Source organism: Nanorana parkeri, unplaced genomic scaffold (genome assembly GCF_000935625.1).
Source record: "Nanorana parkeri isolate BGI_ZX_2015 unplaced genomic scaffold, ASM93562v1 scaffold231, whole genome shotgun sequence".
NCBI lineage: Eukaryota > Metazoa > Chordata > Amphibia > Anura > Dicroglossidae > Nanorana > Nanorana parkeri.
Window position 1 is genome coordinate 752956 of NW_017306499.1, and position 26035 is coordinate 778990.

The 26035-nt window shown below is 41.3% G+C and overlaps 1 protein-coding gene across 3 annotated transcripts in view; it reads left to right on the forward strand.

Moving 5' to 3' along the window:
* The window catches only part of ARHGEF3 (Rho guanine nucleotide exchange factor 3), a 261754-nt gene that overhangs the window by 222518 nt on the left and 13201 nt on the right, over positions 1–26035 (forward strand). For all 3 annotated transcript variants that reach the window (XM_018556283.1, XM_018556284.1, XM_018556286.1), the window contains 5 exons: positions 16858–16965; positions 21283–21453; positions 23512–23574; positions 24057–24153; positions 24242–24318. In XM_018556283.1, coding sequence (XP_018411785.1) covers positions 16858–16965; positions 21283–21453; positions 23512–23574; positions 24057–24153; positions 24242–24318 — 516 coding nt within the window. The remainder of the gene's footprint in view (positions 1–16857; positions 16966–21282; positions 21454–23511; positions 23575–24056; positions 24154–24241; positions 24319–26035) is intronic.

The following is a 26035-nucleotide window of genomic DNA, read 5'->3' on the forward strand; positions in this document are numbered from 1 at the left end:
GTGTTGTGATTGTAAGAGATTGAAAAACCTCTTCCTACAGTATAGTTTAGGTATGTTGCGCTTACAAGAATATTCATTTCCCAACACCACCATAATGTGCTTCAAACGCTACAAAAAGTTTTAGAACATTATAAGTGACAGTGCGATATTGCGTGGTATATGATGGGTATTTTGAAAGGAGAACTATGGGGTCAGGGCTTTTCCCCATAGTTCTCAGGGTAACGGGAGGACACAAACTAGCGTCCTCCCGTCACCCTAAGCTCAGTATACTGCAAGCTACAGCTCACGGTATACTGAGACGCCGCAGCCGGAGCGGATCCCGACATCGATGTCGAGATCCGCCCAGCTGCGTGAGTGACAGCTGGCTCTGCCTATCTAGAGGCAGAGCCAGCTGTACCCGCCCCCTCCCCCGTCCATTCCGCCAGTCAGCGGAACGGACGGGGGAGTCAGCGGAATCCATCCCCTCCCCTGTCACGGCTCTCTGCGGCATGTGTTCGCTCACCTCCCGATCTACTGAGCCGACCTGTGACAGTCTCATTGTCACAGGTCGGCTAGAACTATGAGGTGAGTGAAAAGCACTCACCTCATAGTTCTCCTTTTAAAGCAATTTATTCACTGGTGTGAACAGACCCTCCGAAACAGCATGTCTACAAAAAACATTGTAAAAACAATAGTAAAGGTTTCAGAAAACTCTCATAAACCCCCTAAAATGCTTTGAAAATGCTACTACATGTTAATATATACGTTGCATTTTCAAGCATATAAAAAACCATATGCGGGTCATATATGTAATACATAAACATTTCCCTGTGTTTTTAAAACCGTTAAAGACCCTTCCCGTCACCCTAAGCTCAGTATACCGCGATCTACTGCTCACGGTATACTGAGATGCCGCAGCTGAAGCGGATCCCGACAATTATGTCTGGATCCGCCCAGCTGCGTGAGTGACAGCTGGCTCTGCCTATCTAGAGGCAGAGCCAGCTGTACCCGCCCCCTCCCCCGTCCGATCCGCCAGTCAGCGCTGGCGGATCGGAGCGTGGAGGGGGGAATCCAGCCCCTCCCCTGTCAGGGCAGAGAGCCGTGACAGGATCGAGAGGTGAGCGAACGCCGGTATGTGTTCGCTCACCTCCCGATCTACTGAGCCGACCTGTGACAGTCTCATTGTCACAGGTCGGCTAGAACTATGAGGTGAGTGAAAAGCACTCACCTCATAGTCCTCCTTTAATGTTTTACATGCTGTAATGGCTCAGGCACACGAGCGCCAGCACCCGTACAACACAAATACCAGTGTATTTCCCCCACCAGGGAGCCATAGGTGCCGCATACAGCCTCTCATATAAGTCAATGGCTGTAGGCAGGTTCACGGTCACAAAACTCTGGATGCAGACTGTCTGTGTCCAGGGGCGTACATCTAAATGGATGTACACCCTCAGACCAGCGTTTAAGAGCATACAGCAACAGCATGTCATTCATTTGTACAGGTGGGATGTTTTCGACACCCTACAGTACACAAACCTCTGCACCCATGTGAATGATCCCTGAGAAAACCACATTTTCAGGGCAGAGGGAATCTTCAAATATGGTAATTTTTTGTCATTTAAATTACTGTTGTGATTTTTTTTTTATTTCAATTAATGGCTGCTATGCTCCTGGTGGTGAACTCCTAGTACATATAAACAGTCTAGTTTACATGCCAATTCTGAGACTTCTGTTTAGTGTTGGGACTGCGGACTGTGTCATTTGGCAAATTGATTGTGACTGACCTCCTTTTTTCACATGGGACTTCAAACAACATTCTGCTAATTACTTTCTGGTTATGGATGATCAGAGCGGCTTTTGAACAAGTTAAAACTGAACAGAGGCCTCTCCAGCTGGTAATCAACCAGCACGCCTTTCTCCTCCAATCTTAGTTTAAATGATGGTGACCACCTCATAGCAAATCCATCAAAGGAACAGTAATTGAATTTAAACAGTCCATGTCATTGCAGATAACATATATACAGGGCTTGAAAAATTTGGCGGTGTCTCACCAGTCAGTCAAAAATTTCACCAGTCAGCATGACCGGACTATAGCCTTGCAATATATGTTAAAAAATTTTGGGGACAGATAGAGCTTTGTTTTGTGACCCCACGGGGGGTTATTTGTTTTTACTTTATAATGAAAAAAGTACCATAAATGTAAAAAAAAAAAAAGTTTCCCTATGTTATAAAACATTTATTCTTACCCATATTTTTAGTACAACATAAAAGTCGGGGTCACGTCGTGTAAATAGACACCAAACATGTCAAGCCTTAAAATTGCGTGCGCCCGCAAAATCGCAAAAAACGCCCATACGCGACGATTAAAATGCTTTTACTGCTCATCAGTTTAGTGTTATCAGTGATTGATGGCTCTAGAATTATTGCTCTCACTCCGACATTTGCGGCGATATGTAACATGTGCAGCACAATAGGCGCAATCGTCGTTTTCGCACGTAGGCGCAACCAACGCATATCTACGTGTGTATGTGGGGGGCGGGGGACTTAAAAAAATGTTTTCTTTTTTAATTTTTTTTATGCTTTATTTATTTTTTTATGATTCTTTAATTTTTATATTACTTTTTTTTTAACACAACTTTATTGCTATTACATGGGGGGCTAAGAAGCCCCCTATGTGATAGCTAATTTGCATGACAGGTCCTCTTAATGGAGACATCAGGGGTCTCCAAGACCCCTAAAGTCACCTAAGGACCCCCAGAGAAGCTGATGAGGCAGAGATCGGCTTCATCAGCTTCTGTAGCTGGAGAGTGACACTGAATGCAGGAAGTGATGTAATATACATCACTTCCTGCATTCAGGGAGTGAGAGGAGATCAAAGGGAGTTCGTGTACTGAACTCCCTTTGATCTCCTGTCACAGAGCCGTGCCGGTCCCGGCCGCATCGGGCACAGCGGATCTTGGGACCGGCAACGGCAGTGACAGATGCTGATACAAGCGATCCAGTGTCTCTATAGACGCTCGATCGCTTGACTGTAAAGCTCCCGGCCGGCCGTGTAATTACAACGGCCGGCCTGGAAGCTGCTCGTCGGGCTCCACTGTCTGCTCGTCACAGACGAGCAGACGAGTGGATTTTCGAGCCCTGCATATATATTTCCTTTAGGTACCCCAGCTACTGACGGTGTTGTTAATATTATTGGCATCATACATACACTCTTTACATACATTTTAACAGTTCTAAGCTTGCTAACTAGCTCTGCTTTTCAGTTGCTTGCTTCACGTACACTTTACAGGTCATTATGTATTAAGGGCCCATTCACACCACATCCAGATCATCTCCAGACCAGACCAGATTGTTTCTGGCCCCAAAATGGATCCTAATGTATGTCTATGCTATTTCTGGCCTCTGTTCACACCATTGCAGTCCATTGCAGACCAGAAAAATATTGCTTGTCTCATTTTGTCTGGTCTGGAGTGCACTGGAACTGCTGGCAGGTTCACACCATTTTCCGGACCAGGTCTGGTCCAGAAAATGGTGTGAACCTGCCATAAATGTTCATTTTAAGGTTACTTTGTTGTGATTCTATATGTAGCTGGCAGGGAAACTAGAGCTGATTTAGAAAAACTGGGTCAAGAATGATAATGATGCCTATTATAGCCTATTAAGATTTATTATTATTATTATTATTATTATGATTATTACTTTGTTTGTTACCCTTATGTATGTAACGCCAACATATTTATGTAACAGTAGTAAAAGGGTGTGCATGAGAAACTCAAAACAAAACAAATATAAAGATTTGACATGGAGGGAGAAGAGGGCCCTCCCTATATACAAGCTTACAGTTTTTATTCTCGGAGAACAAGGACAAAATCACAGTTGATAAGTGCAATAGGTCCATGTTTGCTCTAATTTTTATAGATCCGCCTTAGTGAAACCAACTTCACTAAACTAGCTCAGGCGAAACTATTTTTCCACCGTTTGGCTAGTGTTGGTGATAGAATGAATGCATGGGCAGCACAGTGGCTTAGTGGTTGGTGCTGTGATCATGCAGCAGTGCAGATCTGAGTCCAGTTCCCACCAGGGTTGCTATCTATATTGAGATTTTTCTGTTCTTTTGGGTTTACATGAAGAAGGTTTACATTCCCTTCTATGTGTTGCCGTAACGTGCAGCGAATGGCAACACACAGCACATCCCAAATCACCCGCACTGAGTTCAGCACAACACACAGCAAAAAATCTGAATGTCCCTTTTGCCTGCTTTATGGTACTTTGGCTGCAGCACTTAACACAACCTGTTTGGTAAGACAATGCAGAGCAAAGTTATGAATGGGCCCTAAGTGTCTTGGTTTGCTGACACACTAAAACAGTTGCTAATAGATTAATGTCCAGTGGGGTTTCAACTTAAGCTAAATGCATTTCAGGTACAACACAATAATAGGTGTACAAAGCCTTGTAGGTTGATGTGCCAGGAATGTATTTAGCTGAATTAAACTTAAGGTTCAACTGGGCTTTAATACACCTTTGACTCAATTGACCCTTTTATATGTATGTGTATGTTAATGTTGTAAGGAGAGTAGATTGTAAAGTCTTGAAGGTGGAGACTGATATAAATAATTTTATGTGTCTTTGTATATGAATTAATAGGTAGGTGACTGTTTCATGTTTAACAGTTTCATAGAATTTCTAGGGCTGTGGAAATTAAAGATTAATTTCTCGATTAATCCTTAAACTTTTTGATCGATTAAAATTATTTTGATCGCTAATGAAAGCACTCACCCGTTGGCGATCCGGTCACGTCACGGACATCGACGTCAACGGACTCCTCCCCCCTTCCCCAAGTGGCTCCGTTGGCTAACGAAGGGAAGGGGGGAGGAGTCCGGTGACGCCGATGTCCGTGACGTCACCGGACACCTCCCCCCTTCGTTAGCTAACGGAGCCACTTGGGCCGGTGAGTTTGCCCAAGAAACTTTCTGCACGAGCGCCAGCCAAGGCATTGGCCTATACACATACAGCACAGCAATGAAGTAATAAAATGAACTAGGATCACACTAATCCAGCACGTTATTATTCTGAGTTGCCCCACTCAAGCGGCGGCCATATTGAGTGGGGCACGTGAGATTAATAACGTGCTGGATTAGTGTGATCCTAGTTCATTTTATTACTTCATTGCTGTGCTGTATGTGTATAGGCCAATATAGTTGGATCTGTATGTGCGTTATAATTAATCGAAATAATCGATTAAAAAAAATTTCGATTAATCGAACACAAATATTGTAATCAATACCAGCTCTAAGAATGTCGCTTGTTAATATTTAAATACATATATAAGAATTGGATAAACTGAAGTGCTTCCATGGGTCATTTGGATGTTAGCTTGTAGGCAATTGGGAAGGATCTTGATTAAGGTGTCTAGTTTACATAGACAGCAAAGAAAGGAGCCAAGTTTCTTTTGTTACTGGCGGCCTGACGTGTGTTATCTGCAATACGTGTTGAAATAGAAGCTGCTGGCACTATATAAATGCTAGATCGAAATGCTTTTTGAGATATTCTTGAGACAGTTCCGACGGGATTTTTCGTGCAACAATCTAACCGTGTATACCCTACTCAAGTTTATGCGGGATCTCCTACATACAACTATAACAGGTGTTTTATTTTCATCATGTAACGCTCTGCTGTTTTGAAAAGCAACATCAATTTGAGTTTATTTCGGTAGCTTTTAACTTTAAGGACCCATGGCGTCTCCTGTACTTGCCAGTCAGTGTGGGTTTGGATGTCTGTCAAGTTATGAGACCACTCTCTAGTGTTCTGAATTTTTGGGGCCAGTGTTGCCAGTAGCAGACTTAATACCAATATGAAGCATTGGCAGGCAGCCATAGAAAACGTAGACCTACCTCTGTAATGCTGAATATACTTGATAACTTGTAGGCTAAATTGAAACTAATACACTGGCAAGATATGACATCTGAGAGTAATAATATTCTGTTTGATTTCCTTGACCCCTGTGTGATTTCAGGGTAATGGATTTGCAGTTAATTACTAGTAATATGGGTTAGACATAGAGCACTACACGAAGTTCAGATATCAGTCAACTGGTGTTTGGGATAGAAATTTCCATGAGGCCATTTAACAAAAATTTTTTTTTACATGGAAGTGAAATACCACAATCCACTCTCTTTCTAATCATTCTTCAAGCCACCTGTGACTGAACTGTGTATGTCTTGATATTTTGTCTCTTTAACTGCAAATAAAAGAAAAGTGAACCTGAACTGGTCTAAAATGTTTCTGTAGGTTTCTGACAGTACCCGTGTAGCAAGCTCTATTTTTTGTGTTTGCAGTGGAACAGAACGCAGGCGTCCGATCGCACTGTGGGCAGGGGGGGCGTGGAAGCCGTGCCATTGAATTCAATGCACCGCCACGCCCACTCCTGCCCCAGGACGCAGGGGGAAGTTTTGTGAGGGATCGCGGTGTGTACCAGCAACTACCACTCTGGAACGCACTGCATTCGGTGTGAACAAGCCCTTAGATCGATCCCTTTAGAGTCACAGTACAGTCTGCCTCCACCTCTTGATGGCTTTGGCATACTCCGGAGGAGAAGAAGGATCTGCAGATGCACACCACCAGCTAATCTTAGACCAGCCTTGGACATAAGGATGTCTTGTTTTTCATGAACACATTACATGACTTGGTTATTAAGTGTGAAATGAAAAACCAGACAAATGTTTCCTCTCATAAAATGAGTCACCTTGGCATATGTGATTTCTGATGGCTATGGGCCTGCCCGTGCAGTAACTTTAGGTCAGCTCTCACTCTAGTCTGCTTTAGTGCTTGATCCAGGAGCCATGCCCTACTCTGTAACTTTTTCAAAGGCTGATCTACTTTTGGAGATTTTGATTCTATACAGTTGATGTCAGTTTTGGGTTGATATTGGTGGGATAAGCAAACAGCCCTTTTCAGCAGGGAAGCCGATTGCAATAACCTGGCCTTAGCCTGGTTTGGCTTTATGTTGAGCAGGGCAGCCGTCCTTCTTCTACTGGATTCTTCCTATGAATCATATAGTATCCAGTAATTACTGCAGGGGTCAGAGAAAGCATCATGGGCACTAGTCCTATTTAAGCAGGTCAGCAGTCATTTCATAGCTGAATCAGAATACTGAATCAGTTCTCCTTATGGATTCATTAAGTGTGCTGTATGCTGTGTTGTCTGCACTGGAATAGCTATTTGGTTAATCACTCTCCCCACCAGTAAGATCTAAAATTGTTCCCCTCAGGCTTAGGGGAATAAAGGCCATTTTACCAAAGCAGACAATGACTCACAAATCATTCAATGCCGCTTGAAAAGCTTATAGCGTGTCTACCAGTGGGACTGTGCAGGTTTTTGATGATGAATTTGAAACATCAACAAACGTTGCATATCTACTCAGTTGGTTACTGTAGACCAGGAGAAGCTTTTGGCCAAACCAGAAGCTCATTTGACGTCAGGACACATTTGTCCATAAGAGAGAACTGTAATTTTTACATGATTCATCTCAGTGCTATATGCATTACATTATGATTGAGATAGCTGAAACATACTGTAGCAGTTCATCTTTGTGACACTTCTGGCAGATCAGTCAGTCGCTGCATACAAATCGAAATTTGAAGGTGTATATTGTTTTGGTGTAGTGCATTTTCATTTGTATTGTTCTGTAAGTGCTATACAGGATGTTATTTATTCTATTATTCCAATGGTAGATATATGCCAACCAGCATATTAAACAAGTGGTTCACATTTCTAGGAGCCTTAGTTCAATTCCAGCTTAGATACTATCTGCATTAAGTTTTTATGGTTCTCCAGTGTTTTTTTTTTATTATTCCCTTTACCATGTAAATAAATATTACATCAGTCTAAGCACAAAATTGTAATATACTTTATCTATTAGCAGTACATCATTTAAACTAACCCTGTTCTAAATCCAAACGTACGTCTGCAAAGTAAAGGGTTAATACTGAACACTCTGGCTGCCAATCTCTGCTGTCTTCATGAGCTGGCTGAAACATCTTTAGCATTCAACACTTTCAAGAGTGTCAGATTCCTGTTCCCCAATATGCATTGTGCTTCCCTTCCCTGGGCCAGAGAAAGAAACCACAGCATGCAGAGGGGGACCAGGCATTCAACATTTCCGGAAGTGTTAAGTGCTGATTTTTCAACGTTGAAGGCAATGAAGATCTGTAATGAAGGAGGGTATTGACATTATTTTTCAATTTCACATTAAAGAGACCATGTCACAGGACTATTTATTTGAACAAAAAGCTTCTCATCAGCCTAAATATGCATATTATTAACCTGTAAAGCCTCCCTTGTGCATACATGCAGAAGGCCTGAGACTTCTGCTGGATGCAGTCATTTTGAATGTGATATCAGCAGCCCAGCAGACTCAGAGCTGACACTTAATCATGCAAACAGGTAAACAAAGCCTGACAGAGGTTGTACCCCTTCCCAACTCTGACCACACGCAAAAAGTTTTGACTGGAGATACTCTTGAATAAGTATGATAAGCAAGCCTTGTTCTTCACAATAGAACTGCAGCAATATCAGTGTGGTTAGGTTAATGCCAGTACACATGCTAAGATGGGATGCCTTACACTATATTGTGATGCTGAAAAATATGGTTGCTAATATACCTCCTCTGGGAAGGCCCTACTTTGCGATTGCTGGAGACAGGGTCCAGCATAAGCAAGGCAAATAGGAGCACCAGGTATTGTGTATCCAATAGGCCGCCATGGAAATCTTGCTGTAGAAATGCACACTATATGGTGCCTTGGAATTAAATACTGGCCTGGCTGAATTTAAAATATTCTAGCTAATACGGTTGCCCTGTTGATATTGCAGAGATTGTCTTATTCCCAATACGCAGTTTTTGTTGGAACGGTCCCTTGAAGGAATTCATAAAGAAGCGGATGCAGATATTGAGTGCTTTAGTCCCCTCTGATGACGCAAGACTTGTTTTGTTGTTTGTTGGAGCATAAGGAACAAAGTGAAAGGCTGGCCTATTGTACTGCACCTGGGCCAAGACAGTGATTCCTTGGTTAATGTTATCCAGGTCACTAAGTCCTGTATTCCCAGCACAATGGCAGAAAGCCTGTACACAGCTCATCTTTGTTTAGGAAGCCAAATCAAACTTGACTTTCAGTGGAGTGTGCTCTCCAGTAGTTTGTGCTAATTAGTGGGCTGTGGGTGGTCTGGCGGGTTGAAACTGAAAAGAAAGCTAATCAATACTATGAGATTGTGATTTAATATGACCTGACAGCCAGCTATATTTTTTTTCTTTTTCAGCCCATTAGGAGCAATGGATCAGATACCAAAGAACTTACAGGAGTTCAACACATTGAATTACATTTGTAGGAAGGAATATGATCTCACTTGACTTACTTTGTACTTATGAACATTCTTTGTGGAGATTGACCAGTCTACTTAAAAGGGATATTTCAGTTTTCTTTAGATTCCAGATAATTAAACCACTGAACAGCATTTTGTGTTTCTAATGGATTTTTTTGTGATATCTCTGCTCCTAAGATCTCAGGCTACTTGTATAGGTCAGTACTAAGTTGTCCTATTCATGCTGCTGGATTTTTAATTTTTTTTTTTCTGTATAGCAGAGAATGCAACAGGAGGTGTTTAAACACCTCAAGGTGTGCAGGAAAACTAAAACTCTAAAATGTGCAGGAACCCCAAGATGGTGGGTGGGAACACCTAAAAAGGTGGCTGGGGCTACCCAGAATTTCAAGGTGGGTGGGGGAACATCCAAAACTTCAGAGTGGCTGGGGACACCCAGCAACTATGTTAGGGAGGTCGTCTTACTGGATTCCTCAAAAGCAGGTGACTTAGCCCATCTTGGATGGACTTGCCCTTTTTTTGCCATAATCCAACACAGTAGACACTAGACTAGGCTATTATTAGTGTTAGAGCTGCAGCTAACGATTATTTTCAAAATCGATTAGTTAGCCGAATGTGTTGTATATTGTCTAAAAAAGAAAAAAGATATTTAAAGTTTTCAACTATCTATAACACCATCGTTTACATTTAGAAAAGCATTAGACTGGCAGTAGAACCACTCCTATTGACTGTGTTTATATTTTCCGGTGTAGTTTTGAATGCAAACAAAAGTTTTAGGCTCATGAAGATAGTTGTGTTATGATACAATGCACATTACAGCAACAGGCAGCAGCAGCCCATGCACTGTTGTGTGGTGTGTTGCGATACCATTCATTTTTAATGGCACCACAACAGTATTGCATGTACAATGATTCCTTTTTCCTTAGTAGATTTGCTCTTTTGACAAATGGTGCTTTTGACAGGTTGAATACAACATGTAAGGGTTGCCATACATGGGTTCATTTTGCAGATAATAGAAATCTTTTAAGCGTCAAAGTTTAGGGGTTTAATCTCCCCCAAATAATGAGCTGCTATCTTTTAGCAATAGAGAAGCAGTTGCACTGTGAAACATGAGTGAATTGGGCAGAGCAGCTTTGCAGCAATTCAGCCAAGGTCTGACAAATCTTTCACTGCATATCCTCAGTGAGAGGTCTGTCTGTGTATAACCACTGTGATTGGGAACCCGTACAATGGGCCTTATATGTTATACCTAGAAAAGAAAATAAGCTCTAAATTAGAGTTGGTACTAACCAGGTTTTGCCTTTCATTTTATGGATGAACTAGACAGGAATCCTGATTGGCCACTTTGGGAAACAAGTTCAGTTTAATGCCAGATTCTTTTTTTCTAGCTTCAATGAATCAGTGAGTTATTCAGCATCTCTACTGTAATCATGCAAACATTCTTTATATGGAGTGAAAATATTGCAAACTTCAATTTAGTTGGAACATTTCTGCTTCTTAGGTATTGTTCTTTGCTAATGGTTTGGCAGTGACTGCTATGCATAACAGCCAATATAGAGTTTGCTAAGTGTGTGTGCTAAACAGCAGATGTACTTGTTAGATTGAAAGGGAGCTCCAGGGGGATTGTTTTTTCCTACACCAATGATCAGAAGCCCTCATATATAGCCCCCTATAGAGAGAACCACGAGAGCCACTCTTTCAACAAGCGCAGGATTCTGGAAGTTTAGCAGAAGTGTAGTTGGCTGTTTAACTTGTCATAGTTAAATTGGTATCATCCCTCAGTCAGGGTAGAACAGATGTTTTTATTCTCATCTCTGTCTTCATGCTCTGATCTGTTTCTCAGCTGGAAACAAAGGTGCACACTCATGTTCCAGTCCCAAATGTGTTCCTGCGGACATAAGCCAAGGTGACTAGAGGTTTACACAAAAGTTGAGGGTAATTTAGAAGGATTTAAATTGTTGGTAGCAATTTTGAGAGGTCGAATGAAAGTACAATGTCTACCTATCAATCTATGCCGGTCCTTTAAACAAGACCCGGAGCGCTTGTTGAGGCAGCAACATTGTCTTCTGGTCACAACTCATTCAAAAGATACAAGCATGCATGTGTATGCTACCATTCTGGCTAAGTTGCTAGCACTCCCATCTGAGGGCGCTGGGGTGCTTAGTTCAGTTCCTACCAGGGGCACTATCTGCAGTATGTAGGTTTGCCTCTGTGTACATGGGTTTCCTCATGGTGTTCCTCTTCCCATCCCTTTCCAGATACATCATGGAACAATCCTGTTGTCCACCCCAGTTGGCTGTATGCGTGGTATGCATGGCTGTGGTGTGTGTATCCTATAAAATTACATGAAATAATACTGTTTTGTAGAAATTAAGCAGTTCCAGCATGCATCAATCCAGTTCTTATGTTCACTTGGGAGGTACCCAACCACACTTTATACATGTCTCTATGTCTATGTCTTTATGTATATGTCTCACTTTTCTCAAATGGGTTGCCCCACTACTGAAAAATGATCTGACAATTATTGATATATCTGTATACCTCATCATACCTCAGCTGACACCATAAAATGGCCTGAGTAGAGTGTTTCTGTTAAGTTGGGTTAAAGAAACACACTCTTTATGTTCCAGATAGGGTTGGGTTATCTTATGAGCATGCAAATAAAGTGTACAGTTGTATATTGTGTGCATGTATGCTTGTCTATTAAAGCTTGTCTATTAGACATGTGCACTGCCAAAAAATTCGTTTCGTTTCGTTTTAAATTCGGATTTGTGTTATTTCATATTAATTAAATGATCTGCTTGCCTGATGGATTGCTTACAGTATCAAATTGTCATTGACCATCTTTGGTCAAATAATATCTTGACCTATTATTTTCAGGCGAGTACATGTTTGTGCACCCTAAAGCACCATGGGATGCAGCCGTGTAGGAAAATTTGTTTGAAGTTTTTTTAAGAAGAAGCTGTGAAGACAATTACACAAGCCTCCTTTGCTGACTTGTTTTTAAAGGAGCAAGCTCTGGGACTGTCATCTGTCTTTGCCTACTTAGTGAGTCCCAATCCTGAGCATGTATGTGCATTTGAGATACTCCACAGCTTCACTGTCTGCATGCTTGTCTCAGTCAGTAGCTCACTAAGTAGTGTAGCAAGATAAAGGATGACAGGCCTAATCTTGTAGTTATTTCTGAAACAAGTCAGCAATAGCAGCTCCTCTACTAATATCACAACCGGCACCCTTTAATCTCTGCAGATAAAGCAGAGATTAATAGAGATAACGTGGTGCCCCCATAGTTGCCCCATGGGCTGTAATTATAAGATCTCTTGATTCTGTCTGGCCCTAGTCTGGACCATACAATAACTAGAAGGGATGCTCCTAATTTTGAGTCTTGTATGTGATCAGGCAGTTTCTGAGCTGAATGTAAGGTGATGAAGAGTCTGTTGGAGAATCTTTGCATGTGGGTCCTGATCTGTCACTGATGTGTCAAGAATAGTGAATGACCCAAAGTATGGCACATGTGCCATAGTTCAGATTAGGAATGCCGCAGACACCGGTGGTGTTAGATATTTAGGTCTTCCCACCCAGCCCTGGCTATTGCTGGCTTGGGGGGGAAACTGGGTTTGAGAGTTGAAAAGATGTGTGGATCAGGCAGACTTACTCTGAACCACTTAGCCCTCCCCCCCACCACTGAGCAGAGCTAAAGCCTTGGGTATACGCGGTTAGAATGTCATTCAAAAACACTTGTTCATTGGATTTACTAAGAGTTAATGGGGTCAAATCTGATTAAACAAATCAACGATCGTTTCCAACCGTAGTTACGAAAAGAATCGAAAGAGAGGGATGGAAATTTTTTCTTGAACAAACAAAATTCTAACAGTGAATTTGGTTTTCGTTGTAGAAACTCGATTAATTCCAAAATTGAATGTTCATATCAAACTAAATTATGAACGACATTCGTCAAGTCCCTGATGGCATTATTGAATTATCTGATGAGTTTTTTTTTGCAGGACATTCCAACTGTGTATACCCAGCCTAACTTTTTTTTTTTTAAATGCCCTGCAGCGCTTATTAGATTTTCCTTCCCAACGATTGTGCCTACACGTCTGACAGCCTCTAATGTCTGAGGTACAACAATATCAGTTGCTCTCACAGTTCATTGTAACAAACAAAAATCCTCCAGCAGCCAAGGAATGTTGGTAATACCGACAAATAACACCAAGGTCACAAAACTATTTAGCCTAATGGCTTCCTTCCTAATTTTATTCCATAGTCTCCTAGATTGACCAGTATTTTGTAAACTAAATCTCCAGATGTCTTTACCTGCACTGGAGTTTACATAGCGAGATGGTCTTTTGTCTAGTTCTATGCTGAAAAGCAACATTATTTGTATACACAGACTTACACAATGACCTGTGCACACACAGCAAATCTCTTGTTTAGAGATTGGCTAGGTTTTTCCCCAGTGATATCGGTCCAGGTGTCTGTAATACATTAGCAGATGCTTTGTACTTAATCTCTCTTATTTGCTGAGCTAATTTGCCATTTTGTAACTCTGACAAGTCCATCAGTTTGACATCCTATTTGTAAACAGTCTATCAAAGTATCCCTTGAAACAGTGCTCGGGAGTGTGACAGCTGTAAAACAGGCCACCTCTTTGTCAAGTGACAGAACTTTAATCTACATACAGCTAGTAATTAGATTACAGATGTTTACGACTTGTTTAGGAAGCCTTCCACTTTGGGTAGAATCAAAACTTCATTAAAAGCTTCATGATTGCATTCTAAGCCAAGAAGTTTAGAATCGTTTTATCTTTGGAAGTAGAGTTATTGAAAGAGACTTTTTCCTGTTGTTAATTGTGTTTTCCTTTTGCTTTGGAGAAAACAATCCAAAAGTAATTTAACATAATACCACATACGGTAGTATTTCACCAATGTGATTATTTAGTGTTTTTTCTTGTTGGTTGTTTATCTTTATCTAGAAGCATTGTCCTTTCAACTGTAAGCCCCCATTCACACCTGAGTGGTTTAAAGCACATTTCCAGAAATGCTTCAATGCACGACACTCAGATTTCCATCTTAGTCTATTGTGCCCGTTCACATTTGAATGATGTGCTGCTGCTCAATGCTCAGAAAAAGTACAAGAGCTTATTTGGGCCATGATCGCACCTTTTTGGCCCTAATGGACTTAGGTAGGAGTGCCTTAAAACCATGCACAATATGTTTAACCGCAGTATAGGGTTCCCGTGCGTCTCAGGGCTGGTGCAGACCAGGACCACGCGATCGTGTGCAGTTGCACACAGCTGTTGTCGTGCGGCCCCATTAATTTCAATGTGGTTACATTCACGTGGCTATTGCAGAAAAAAGGTACATGTACCTTTTTTTCGCGACACACGGCTGTTTTAGCCGCGATCATGTTTGATTGCACGGGCAGAATCGTGGTGGGAAACTCCACAATCCACCCAGCGCGACTGGGGTGCCATTAGAAAATAATGACACCGCCAGTGCGATCGGTGGCTGACTCCGTGACCGCATGGCAATCCGCACGGTAATGTGCACAATTGCTGCACGGTCACGGATTGGCAGGTATGAACCTGGTCTTATGGCACCGCACTCTACTTACTATGGTGCAGTGGAATTCATTCTGTATGGTACTTCAACACACCTTGCTGACAGGTCTGTTTTCCTGGCCATTAAGGTGCGCTGCTAGCCCATTCATCTTAAACGGGCTGTAAAACGCTGCAAGTGTTACCACATGTGCATTATCGCAACACATGCCAGCGGTTCGGTGTGAACCTGGCCTAAAAGTGTGACAAGATCATGTGTAACAAAAGCAAAACATTTTAATTTGTTAAAGAAAATGCCAAGGTTATAGCAAAAGCAGAAAACATAACATAAACACAATATAAAGGTAACACCAAAAAATGAATGTTGCCTATACCAACCTATGTGATATTGGCTTATATTCCCCCGGCATTAGGGAAGTACATTTTGGCATCTGGTTCCCGTGAGCAACAGGTTCATCTTTTTTTGTATTACTTTCATGCATGGACTTAATTGAGACTCATTTATCAAAGTGTCTAAAATATAACCAACGTAAATTTTGCTGTGGCATTGCAATTATGTCCCTCCTTTAAATTCTCCAACTGCCAGTAACAAGTGTAAGGGGAATCTGGTTGCTTTGGTGCAAACCAGACTATTCTGATACGTGAGATCTGTTGTCGTTTGGGAGAATTTATGTTTATTTCTCTGATCACAGCAGAATGTAATGCAACGGAAGGAAACCATGCGCCAGGATATACATAGCATGTTGCCTGCTTATGTGATCTCTGTCTTGCCAAGTCCTCATTGAACCTGTGAGAGCCAGGAAAATGACAGTTTGCAGACTGTCTGTAGCGGGCACATCACAATACACAATACATAATGCTCAGAGACATTGTTTGTGGATCAGCGTTGTGCACTGCTTGCGGCAGCTTAGTGAAGTCTCCCAGAGAGGAAATAAAGGAACAAACTACAGGTTGCTTTGAAGATAAAACATAGGCTGCGGAGTACAATAGAAGACTAAGTAGAAGTACTTTCTAAAAGGGAGGATGGTTGGCATAGTGCTAGACAGTACAAAATACCAGGAGCTTCCTGTCACATGAAAGGAAAATAAGTACAAAAAAACAGTCATTTATTTGTGTTTTGAAAATATCAGCAAACTGCTATTCTGCTGTGTTTCCTGCTTTGTTTGATATGCCTAGTCCACTATGAATTGTCTCTGTGAAACCATGACATAAATACCAAGCTCAGGTTAATAAGTTGCCTTGATTAGCAATGAGCATGGACTAGTATTTCAGAGTGTGGGTCAGAGAAAAGTCCTTACCTGCGTATTTGTTCTAGGATAGAAACTCAATGTAATGAAGCAAGAGGGTCCATAAAGCTGACTTTTGTTTTCTCAATGAGACCCACGCGTTGAACGAGTAAATGCTAGCGATTTAGCATGGATGAGAAAATTACCCTTACCGGGCTATTGTATTCTGACAGTGGTGGGTGTGCCACTGTCAGGATATTCAAACAGTGGTGTATGGCCAAGAATTTCCAGACTGGCTCCTTCGACAGAAGACGGCGGAAATATCAACTTTTGTTGAATGGAGCAATCCCGACAGGGCCATACGCTGTTCAAAATTCAAATAGTGTATGGCCAGCTTAAAACAGCCTAGAAACTAGCTTTTTGCAGAATGAGAAGTCCCCAATGGCAGCCTTTCTTAAAGGGGTACCCAGGAGTAGGCAAATTCTGGCCCTCCAGCTGTGGTGCAACTACAAATCCCATGAGGCATTGTAGCCAAAGACATGACTCCAAGATGCACATGCATGATGGGATTTTTTTCTGTGTTGGATAGAATAGGGAAAGTGTGGGACCTAAGCTTCATTCAGTCTTGGCTGGAGTTGCACTGTGTTGTGTTATAGTTACTGCATCAGTTGGTGTATTTTCTGAACTCTGACTTATGTACTCTCTCTTCTTCCTTTCCAGGAACCGAGCACTAAACGGGTTAAACCACTTTCAAGGGTCACATCACTAGCGAATCTCATCCCTCCAGTACGGGCAACTCCCTTAAAGAGATTCAGCCAGTCACTCCAGGTAAATTCACTTTAGTTTTTAGAATTGCTGGTATACAATAAGTATATAATCTAACTTTGTATATTCCAACTTTACATGAATCAACAGGGCTCAGGTCAGCTTGAATAGTCTGACCCGGGGACATTTCTATACCTATATCAGACAGCGCAGTCGGTCTCCTGCCTAAAAGGAAAACTGGGTAAATAATTTAACTTGGCCACAAGCCTCGTCCAGACCTAGAAAGCAAAAACATTTTCTGTGAACGCAAGACATAATCTGCCCCTTGAGTGAAAGCCTGTGAAATGTTGTGACCAAATCTCAGAGCGCGCATTCCCTGTGAACGTTTTTTTTACATGAGGTTCTTTGTATGTGTGGGAAAAGCACCAGTATGACAGACATCTCTCTGTAATATATATTGGTGAGTTGGCGCACTGGGTGCCTCCTGTCCTCCATATGGCTGTTGGCCTCATACAAAGGCGGCATTTACAGACAGGGAGTAGAGTTGCTGAAGTCACCTCGGCTGTCTGTGTTTCATCCAGAAAGCAGCATATAGCGTGACTGGAACAGAAAATAGTGTACAGTCACTGGCCTGGAAAGATCCCACCTTGGCAGGCGCAGCCTCCTTGAGTAACACTGGGGGACAGATGTTTAATACTTTGCAGAAGCTGCCCGTAGTGGAGAGGTCAGGGAAAATATGTCTTAGGTCTGAAAGAGAGGCTTTATTAGTTACAGTTGTGAGCACCAATGTGGGAAGTTCAAATTATGTTTTGGCTACATTTCTAAGCCTCCCTTTTGCAGTTTAAACAGCTGTATCCTTGTTTAAATGCTTGCTCTATTGTATACTATTTGTTTAACTTTTTTTTTTTATGTTAAGCTTTATTAATTCTTGCTCTTATTGACTTATGTGGTTTTGTCTGCTTTATTTCCTTATTTTTCTGTGACCTTATGTTTTTTTGTATTTGTTCTGAAAACCTGGTTCAGTAGATTCATTAGACAAGAATATTGCAGAATAAGCAGTGAATAAAATAGAAGCTCATGGCATATTATCATTTAAGGAGTCTGTTGAGGCTCCTGCATTACATTCTGGGTTGTCAGGGATGGGTCAGAGCTTGGAACAAAGTAGAGGACTTCAGCAACTGTGGTCTCGGGTATCCCTGGATTAAAAAATCTTTTTAGGAATACATAGGCGTGAGCACCTTATGGTGGTCACATTTCTAGGCTACTGTTGAACATTTTGTTGGTTTTGGCGGAAAGCATTGTTACTTAGACAGACTACCCCTTAAACTCTACAAAGGAAAGGTGACTGTCTGCAGAATTCTATACTTAGTTATTTATCCAGACAGTCAAGCAAGTCTGAGATAAAATTAATATGTATGAAACTTTTAAAGGGATGTACATACAATAACACCATTTATTGGTTAATTTTACAAGTCCCATACTTCTCCATAAGTTGGATTGCCATTAAACAAACTGGCTACATTTACAGATAAAAAAAAAATCAATGGTCCTGAAAATGTTTTCATGTCAAATTCTGCAGCAGAAACCAGAATAGTTCAGGCCACCATTTTGTGCCTGGATACTGCATGTAATTATTTAAATCCCCGCTCTGGGCAAAAAGCAACCTGGTGTTGGCCTTTAAAATGGCCATGTTCATAGTGAATTCACTCTTATATTTTTCCGCTAATCCTCACACTGACAGACTCAGCGGAAACATGTTTCTATATCTGATTCATGAACTGCTTCCCTTTAATTTGGCTCATGAAATGCCTTATATAGATTTATGTGGCCCAGTTATTTATAGTTCTGCCTCTATATAAAATGTGACTTCCTCAGAGGATTATCCAGACATTTAAACCTCCTTGTTACCAGTTCTACAAAGCAAGACAAAGAAAAGCGTACGTCTGGTCTAAAGTGAAAAATCCAATTCCAGCTGTCATTTTTCTAGTATTGGTCATAGAAGAAAGCAGTGAAAAACCTGCTAGTTTACTTTTGTTAAATGGAATCTTTATGAACTCATGGGACTCTTTGTAAAACTGGTATAAAGGACAGGAATGGCCCCATGTCAGACATTTTGCATGTCTGTTAAAACAGGAATCACTGATTACAGTTTTTTTCTTTTTTAATTTTATGACAGAGGTGAAGCATAAAATGCTTTAAGGCCCACTTCACCCCCAAGTAATAATTCAGGGCTGAGTCATGCCATGGCATCTTATGTCTTATATACTCCAGCAGTGAGATCTCCCTGCCAAAATTTTCAACCCTTTTCCTGTCCACCTGGTACTTCTCAGTGTTCCCGCCCACCTTTGTGTATTCCACCTCTTCCTATTGCATTCTCTGTAATATAGAAGAAATAAATCCAGCAGAGTTATAGTGGCAACAGCTGTCATATAGACCCAGGAACCTAAACACAGAGATCTCACCAATGGGGTCCTCAAGGGATCTAAGAAATTGTCGGGTGGTTTAAGTCTTCAGCATCTGCCAAAAAAATGGCATTAAGGTTTTTGTGGACTGAACCCTTAACTTTTTTCTAATATGATTTTATCTTCAAAGGCTGGCCATACACTGTATTGTGGGGCTGAATGAAAAAACATGCCATCCTGCCAGGCTATTTTATTCTGACAGCAGCAGGTGTGCAGAGGGGGCCACAAACTGGTCCTGGCTACTCAGCCAAAATTTGACCAGTGTATGGCCAGCTTAAAGGGGAAATCTTGGGAATGTAAAATTAACTGTTCCAAATAGTTTGAGCTGGTGTGCGACACTGCAGCTGTCAAACGTCGGCTCTGTAGCTCGAGAACTGAGTAATCACAAACCGCTGATCACTCAGCTCATGGCTTCTCCCTGCAGAGAGTCTGTCAGTTCCTCCAGTGCTCATTGGACGGATAGAGAAGGAGAGGGGGCTGGGCACAGCTGGCTCTAGAGAGGCAGAGCCAGCTATTAATCAGGCAGCATAGTGGACTCCGAGGATATATTGTCGGGATCTTTCCCTGCTGCAGCATGCCTCTGCGCTGTCAGCATATAGTGGGCAGTAGCCCGCTATATGCTGGCATTGGGTCACAAGATTACATTAGTAAATGTACTCCTTTAACCTAAAAGAGAACTGTGGCTAAAAAAAAAGTTTGGCTATAGTTTTATTTTAAGTCTTCAGATCTCCCTGCATACACTGTTTCTAGCTGTGGTTGCAGTGAGATGTACTATAAACTGTAAGTCACACGTAGGGTGATTGCATGGGGCATTTTATTCCCTATACACGAGGACACTTATTTTCAGAATGCAGTTTTGACACACAAAAAAAAAAACTTGAAAGAGCCAGATGGACTAGGACACAACAGATTAAAAAATGATCACAGGGAAGAGAAAGATAATTAAATATATCTGAGGAAATAGAGCACAGTAAACATATTACAATAAGATATTTAGAAAATAAAGTAACCTTGATGTTTTACCTTATTCCAAAGCTGGTTGTTCATGAGTCACATGTGGCTCAGTTTAGGTGTTGCTTGCAACAGCTTCTCAGCACCTGCCTGTTTGAACAACTGCTGCGTTGCAAATTTCTCATAACCATGAAGCCAATCAACTATGTTATATACAATTTTATTATAACTGATCCTCCAGGTAGATATAAAAACATTTAATGCAGTTGTATACCCTTTTAAACATAGTAAAATATATTGGAATTAGCAAAGTTGAATACATATTCGTGCACTGCATCATGCCATGCCTTAGCTCTTCCAAAAAACGCAGAGTTGCCCTCTTTCCTGACTGTGTTTTCTAGCAGAGTTGTATGAATCACATGACCCGCCACCCTGCTTCCTGGGGAGCCTGGGAAGCCGGTGTTTTATTGAAAGAACATTGGCTTCACGCTCCCTTGCGACGCTGTGAGGCAGCCTCGCTTTCTTACCAATCAGGAAGCTGGGTCGCGGGTCATGACCTGCCGCCCGGCTTCCTGATTGATCAGGAAGCTAGGCTGCCTAGCGACAAGTGAAGCTGGCTTCCTATTCAATCAGGAAGCTGGGAGGCGGGTCATGATGTGCTGCCCGGCTTCCTGATTGGTGAGGAAGCCAGGCAGCCTAGCGACAAGTGAAGCCGACTTCCTAGCCAATCAGGAAGCCCGGAAGCGGCTCTATGCTCCCTCTTGACACTGAGATTCCGGTATCGGGGCATATATCGGAGCCTTATTGGCAATGATACCGATATTGATATCAGTTTATCCCTAGTTTAATCACTTATCACTATTTTAGTTGTTTGCCTGAAATTAATCTTGAAAATGTTTCAGATAAATATTACATTTAAGCAATGTGTTTTCATATAACACCTTTTCTTGTCTATTTTTTATTTTAGCGATCTATCAGCTTCCGGGGTGATAGTCGTCCAGATCTATTTACACCGAGACCTTGGTCCAGAAATGCCCCTCCTTCCATCACGAAGCGCAGGGACAGCAAGCTGTGGAGTGAGACGTTCGATGTTTGTGTTAATCAAGTGCTCACTTCCAAGGAGCTCAAGCGTCAGGAGGTTTGTGTTTTACCAAATGTTTGGACTGCAAACAGATGAATCTGGCTGCATGTAGTGAGATTATTCTGTGAAGACTATGGGATGTAATGATATACACAGCTGTGCACACTTCACATAAATGCACACCTTCTCTTGTTAATGCAGACCAAATACCTCTGTGGCTCTCTAGTTGTGAAGGAGCTACAAATACTAGCATGCCATCTAGTTAGAACTTGGAGTCTGGCATTACTATTCAGTGTATCTAAGCAAATCTAACTTGTATAATATAATAATACAATAAAATATAATATATAATAAAAAACAGCTTCCAAGCCATATGTGCTCTGAAGTGTGAAGTGTATGTCAAGCTAAGACCCTAACTCTATTAGGTTATTTTTTGCTGTCTGTCCCACAGGGCAGATTTCCCTTCACATCCTGTCCTATTAACACAGCAGGAAATGAGAGGAAATCTCTCCCAAGTACACATAATTCCCATCTTTAACAGAGCAGGCAGGGAGTATGGAGAATGGGTCTAAAAAGTCATTCAGCTGTGTGTGCAATCTGAGTTGAAGAATAGCTGAATAAACATGTAAAAAGGAGTCCAGGGCTCCACATGCTGACTGGAAATGTATTTAAATTTTTGTTGCAATAATTCATATTTTCTTGACAAAATAATATATTTTTATCCAAAATCATAAAGTATAAATAAAACTTACAAAACACACAAATATACTAATTACCTTAAACTGTTTTAAAAAGTCTGATTTATGACACGTTTTGGTTGCTCATCGCATATTACGGAATGCATGCACTGTATTGGTAAAATGGCCATGGATTTCTTGGGCATGGGCAACCATGCTGCTCCAGGCCACAGCCAACATTGGGTAGGCTGTGGCTTAGGGCAGCCGGGTAGCCAGGGGCAGGATATAACCAACCACACATCATGTTGCCGACGGTCAGCAACACATCCCTGTGTATAACCTAGACAGATTAGTGTATTGGGTCTGTACACCTGGAACTGAACTGCTAGGGTAACAGTTTATAGGTGCAGATGTTGCTGGTAATAGCAAATATTCAAACAAGAAATGGGAGGGCCAAAGTGGAGAAGGGTTTATTGTGGACAGCAGGTAAAAACTTGGTCCTAAAAGATCAAAGTCAGTTCCCAGTGTACTGATGCAGAGAGGGGAAACTGTCGCTTTCAGCCTTTCTGCCTCCACCCTCGGCATGCCATAAGTGGCTATGATGTGTGATGTTATCGGTGTGATATCAGAGTCATCCAAGGCTGGCTAGTTGACTGGGGGGCACCCAAGTTGGGATAACTGGGCAGAAAGCATAAATGTAGTTCAGGTCATGCTTTACATGGGCAGAAGTCAGTTTATTAATCATGATCTGTATTTCAATAGAAAACATGTTACTGCTTTCAAGTGGAGGAAGAGTTATGTAACACTGAGCTGCGGTTTACTGATAACCGTGAATAAATCCCAACATATTTTGTATTTAAAGCACCATGACCATTGTTGAGAAATCACATGCTTTGCCAAAAAAGAATATTTGCATGATTGGGTAATTGCAGTCGCGCCGGGCACCTCCTGCAGAGAGCAAGGACAAGATGCCAAATAAATGGAAACGTGGCCATTTTATCTCCTTTCAGACAGTGACTGTTCCCACCCACACGTGTTAAACGCTTCATAAGTTTAATGCGTTTGGCATTTGCCAGGAGCAGGAGAAGGGGGGGGGGTTCTTAGGCCTCTCTGCACTTTGATCTTTATATGATGGATCATGCTTCACTGTTCATTTTTGATGATGGATATGTGAGAAGGACTAGGCAGGTTTATGACCATTGAGTAAGATAGCACCTGCAGCTCACACAACACAAAAATCATTCTAGAGATTTTTAAAGATCACAGCAAGGTTGGAAGTTTTGCAGTCTTCCATTCATTTATCGGAGCATTTGACTAGTCAAGAGCTATGATGTTACCGTACATAGGGTTTGCCTATATGTGCCTAGTTCGGCACCAAAGCCTGCTCTCACATTGCATCCATGACTAACTATGGTGTTCTTTCAATTTAATTTTACAGGCTATTTTTGAGTTATCTCAAGGAGAGGAAGACCTAATAGAAGACTTGAAGCTGGCAAAAAAGGTAGGCTAGCAATGTCTTATATGAACAATTAGGTGGTAAAGGAAAGAGAAATGCTGCTTTATTCTGCACAGAATATAATGTGTGTACATAGCAGTTGTATCCTGTGAACACTCTGCACTTACACTAAAGCTTTTTGTTTCCTAAATCAAGCCATGTGACCTCATAAGCAGTTGTATCCTTTGGAAGATGCATCTGCCATTTGGCCTGTAAGGCTACAAAGCCCACTTCTAACACCCCCCACTATATGCTTACATTTTATTCTGAACAGGATAAAAGGATAATCTGTCTTTCCTTCACATACTCATTTGCTGTACTGTTATCTACTCTGTGAGCTTCTGTTAGGTTTGTTAAAAGAGAACAGCTTGTTCTCAGTTTTGTTAAATGACTAAACAGGACCACTGAAGGTCATTGTGTGAAATATGAGCAGGCTTTTGTTTCTGGATAATTGAAGACTAGATTTTGTCCATTTTTTGTTCTCACAGGCATATCATGACCCAATGTTGAAACTCTCCATAATGACAGAAAAAGAGTTAATGCAAATCTTTGGCACCCTGGACTCTCTTATTCCCCTCCATGAAGGTATACACTCTGCTCTGTCTCTTGTGACTCCTGTGATGGACATCCCTTTCAGAGAAGAATTGATTAAAATGCATCTGTGTGTTTACAGATCTCCTGCAATGCCTACGTGATGTCAGGAAACCAGATGGCTCCACAGAACATGTTGGGCACATCTTAGTGGGTTGGGTAAGTTACAATATACATTTATACAGCCATTCTTGTAGTTGGGGGGGAGGGGAGGTGCTACTACATGGATATAGTTCAGCTTTTCTTACAACGCAGCCCCTCATAATGGCTGTAGCATGTGAGTGAGTACTGCAGAGCTCTCACCGCAAAGTCTCTGAACGATATCATAAACCTGTAAGTAGTTTTAAGTGGACTAACTTCCTATGCAAGCTCGTCAGTTTTAGATTTGGTGTAAAAAAAATGATGTATTAGAATAAATGTACTTGGATGCATTTTGTGTGAGCTATAGAATTACCTGTGCTGGATAGAAATTGGTTTACAGAGATTATTTACAGCTTTTATTAGATAAAAGTGGGGTTTATTGCTGGAATGGTCTGCTTTGTGAGGGAGTTACCCAACCTCCTTTTGGAGATTTGCTTTGTTAAAGTAAATCGGGTTATCCTTTTCGGCCAAGTGAAGGGTGCCGAGGATAAAAATATATACTTATTTTAATGGTGGAACTTAATATACTTGGTTGTCCGAAGACAAACAGAACCACAGATCTGCTACAGTCCTGTAAATATCTAGAACATTGTTATCACAATGCCAACAGAAACCAAAAGCTGTCACATATAAAGAGCTATTTATATTGTGCAATCTTTTACATTTTAGTGTGTTGACTAAGTTCTCCTCTAAGGCCTTTATCACATGGGCGTGAGGAACAGGCATTTGCTTTCGGTTATTGAAGCTTTGCAAAGAAAGTGCTTGTTCTGTAACATAAAAATAACAACTGTGTGAATATAACAAAAAGCTGCCCATGCACATGGCAATTTGATGGAGCACTCAAAACTTTTAACATCAAACGTCTGCAAAAAAAGAGGAGGGTTGAAATGGAATCAAATGCGGCAGAAAAATCAGACATTTTTGATGAAATTGACAGCAAAATGGTTCACATTGGCAGAAAATTCCTGTGTGTATGGCCAGCTTAAGATTTTCCATATGCTGCGCTTAGCACTAAAATATAAAAGAAGCCGTGTCAGTGGGTTTGATGAGAGAGGCAAGTGTGACTGAACTGTCCCACCAACATTAAACTCTGGTTCATCCAAATATTCATTTATCTGTACAATGTTTTTTTTTCTCCAAGAAAGCCAAAGGGAAATCTAACAGCCAGACCAATGCGCACCCCAAACTGCTCAGTGTAGGACTAGTATGCCTTGGTTATTTAATAACATTTTTCTGAATGTTATTTCTTTGTGAAGTGGGAACCTCAATCCGTATGTGACATATACATTTTAAGTTGCGGTTGCTTAGACATTTACAGAAAAAAGAAAGTGGAAATAAATACCTCCTCATGTGTCACTCGTCCCTTACTTTTAGATTGCAAGCCCCCAAGGGCAGGGCCCTCCTTACCATCATGTCTTGAATTGTATTGTGATTGTAATGTCTTCCTTATATTGTAAAGAGCTGTGCAAACTGTTGACGCTATATAAATCACGTATAATAATAATAATAATAATAAATACACGATCATCATTTCTGTTTAGAGCAAGAATTGTGTGATCTCTGCAAAAGGAACTGTACATTTCATGTGTGCCTCCAGTTTACATCTTGTGAGATGTCCTTGCCTTTTGGAAATTCTCGTGTTTCAAGTGTGATTTCCAATTGGCTTGACAAAGTAATTATTAGAAAACTATACTATAACATCTACCCAATCATAGGATGTTTTATCAGTGTGGAA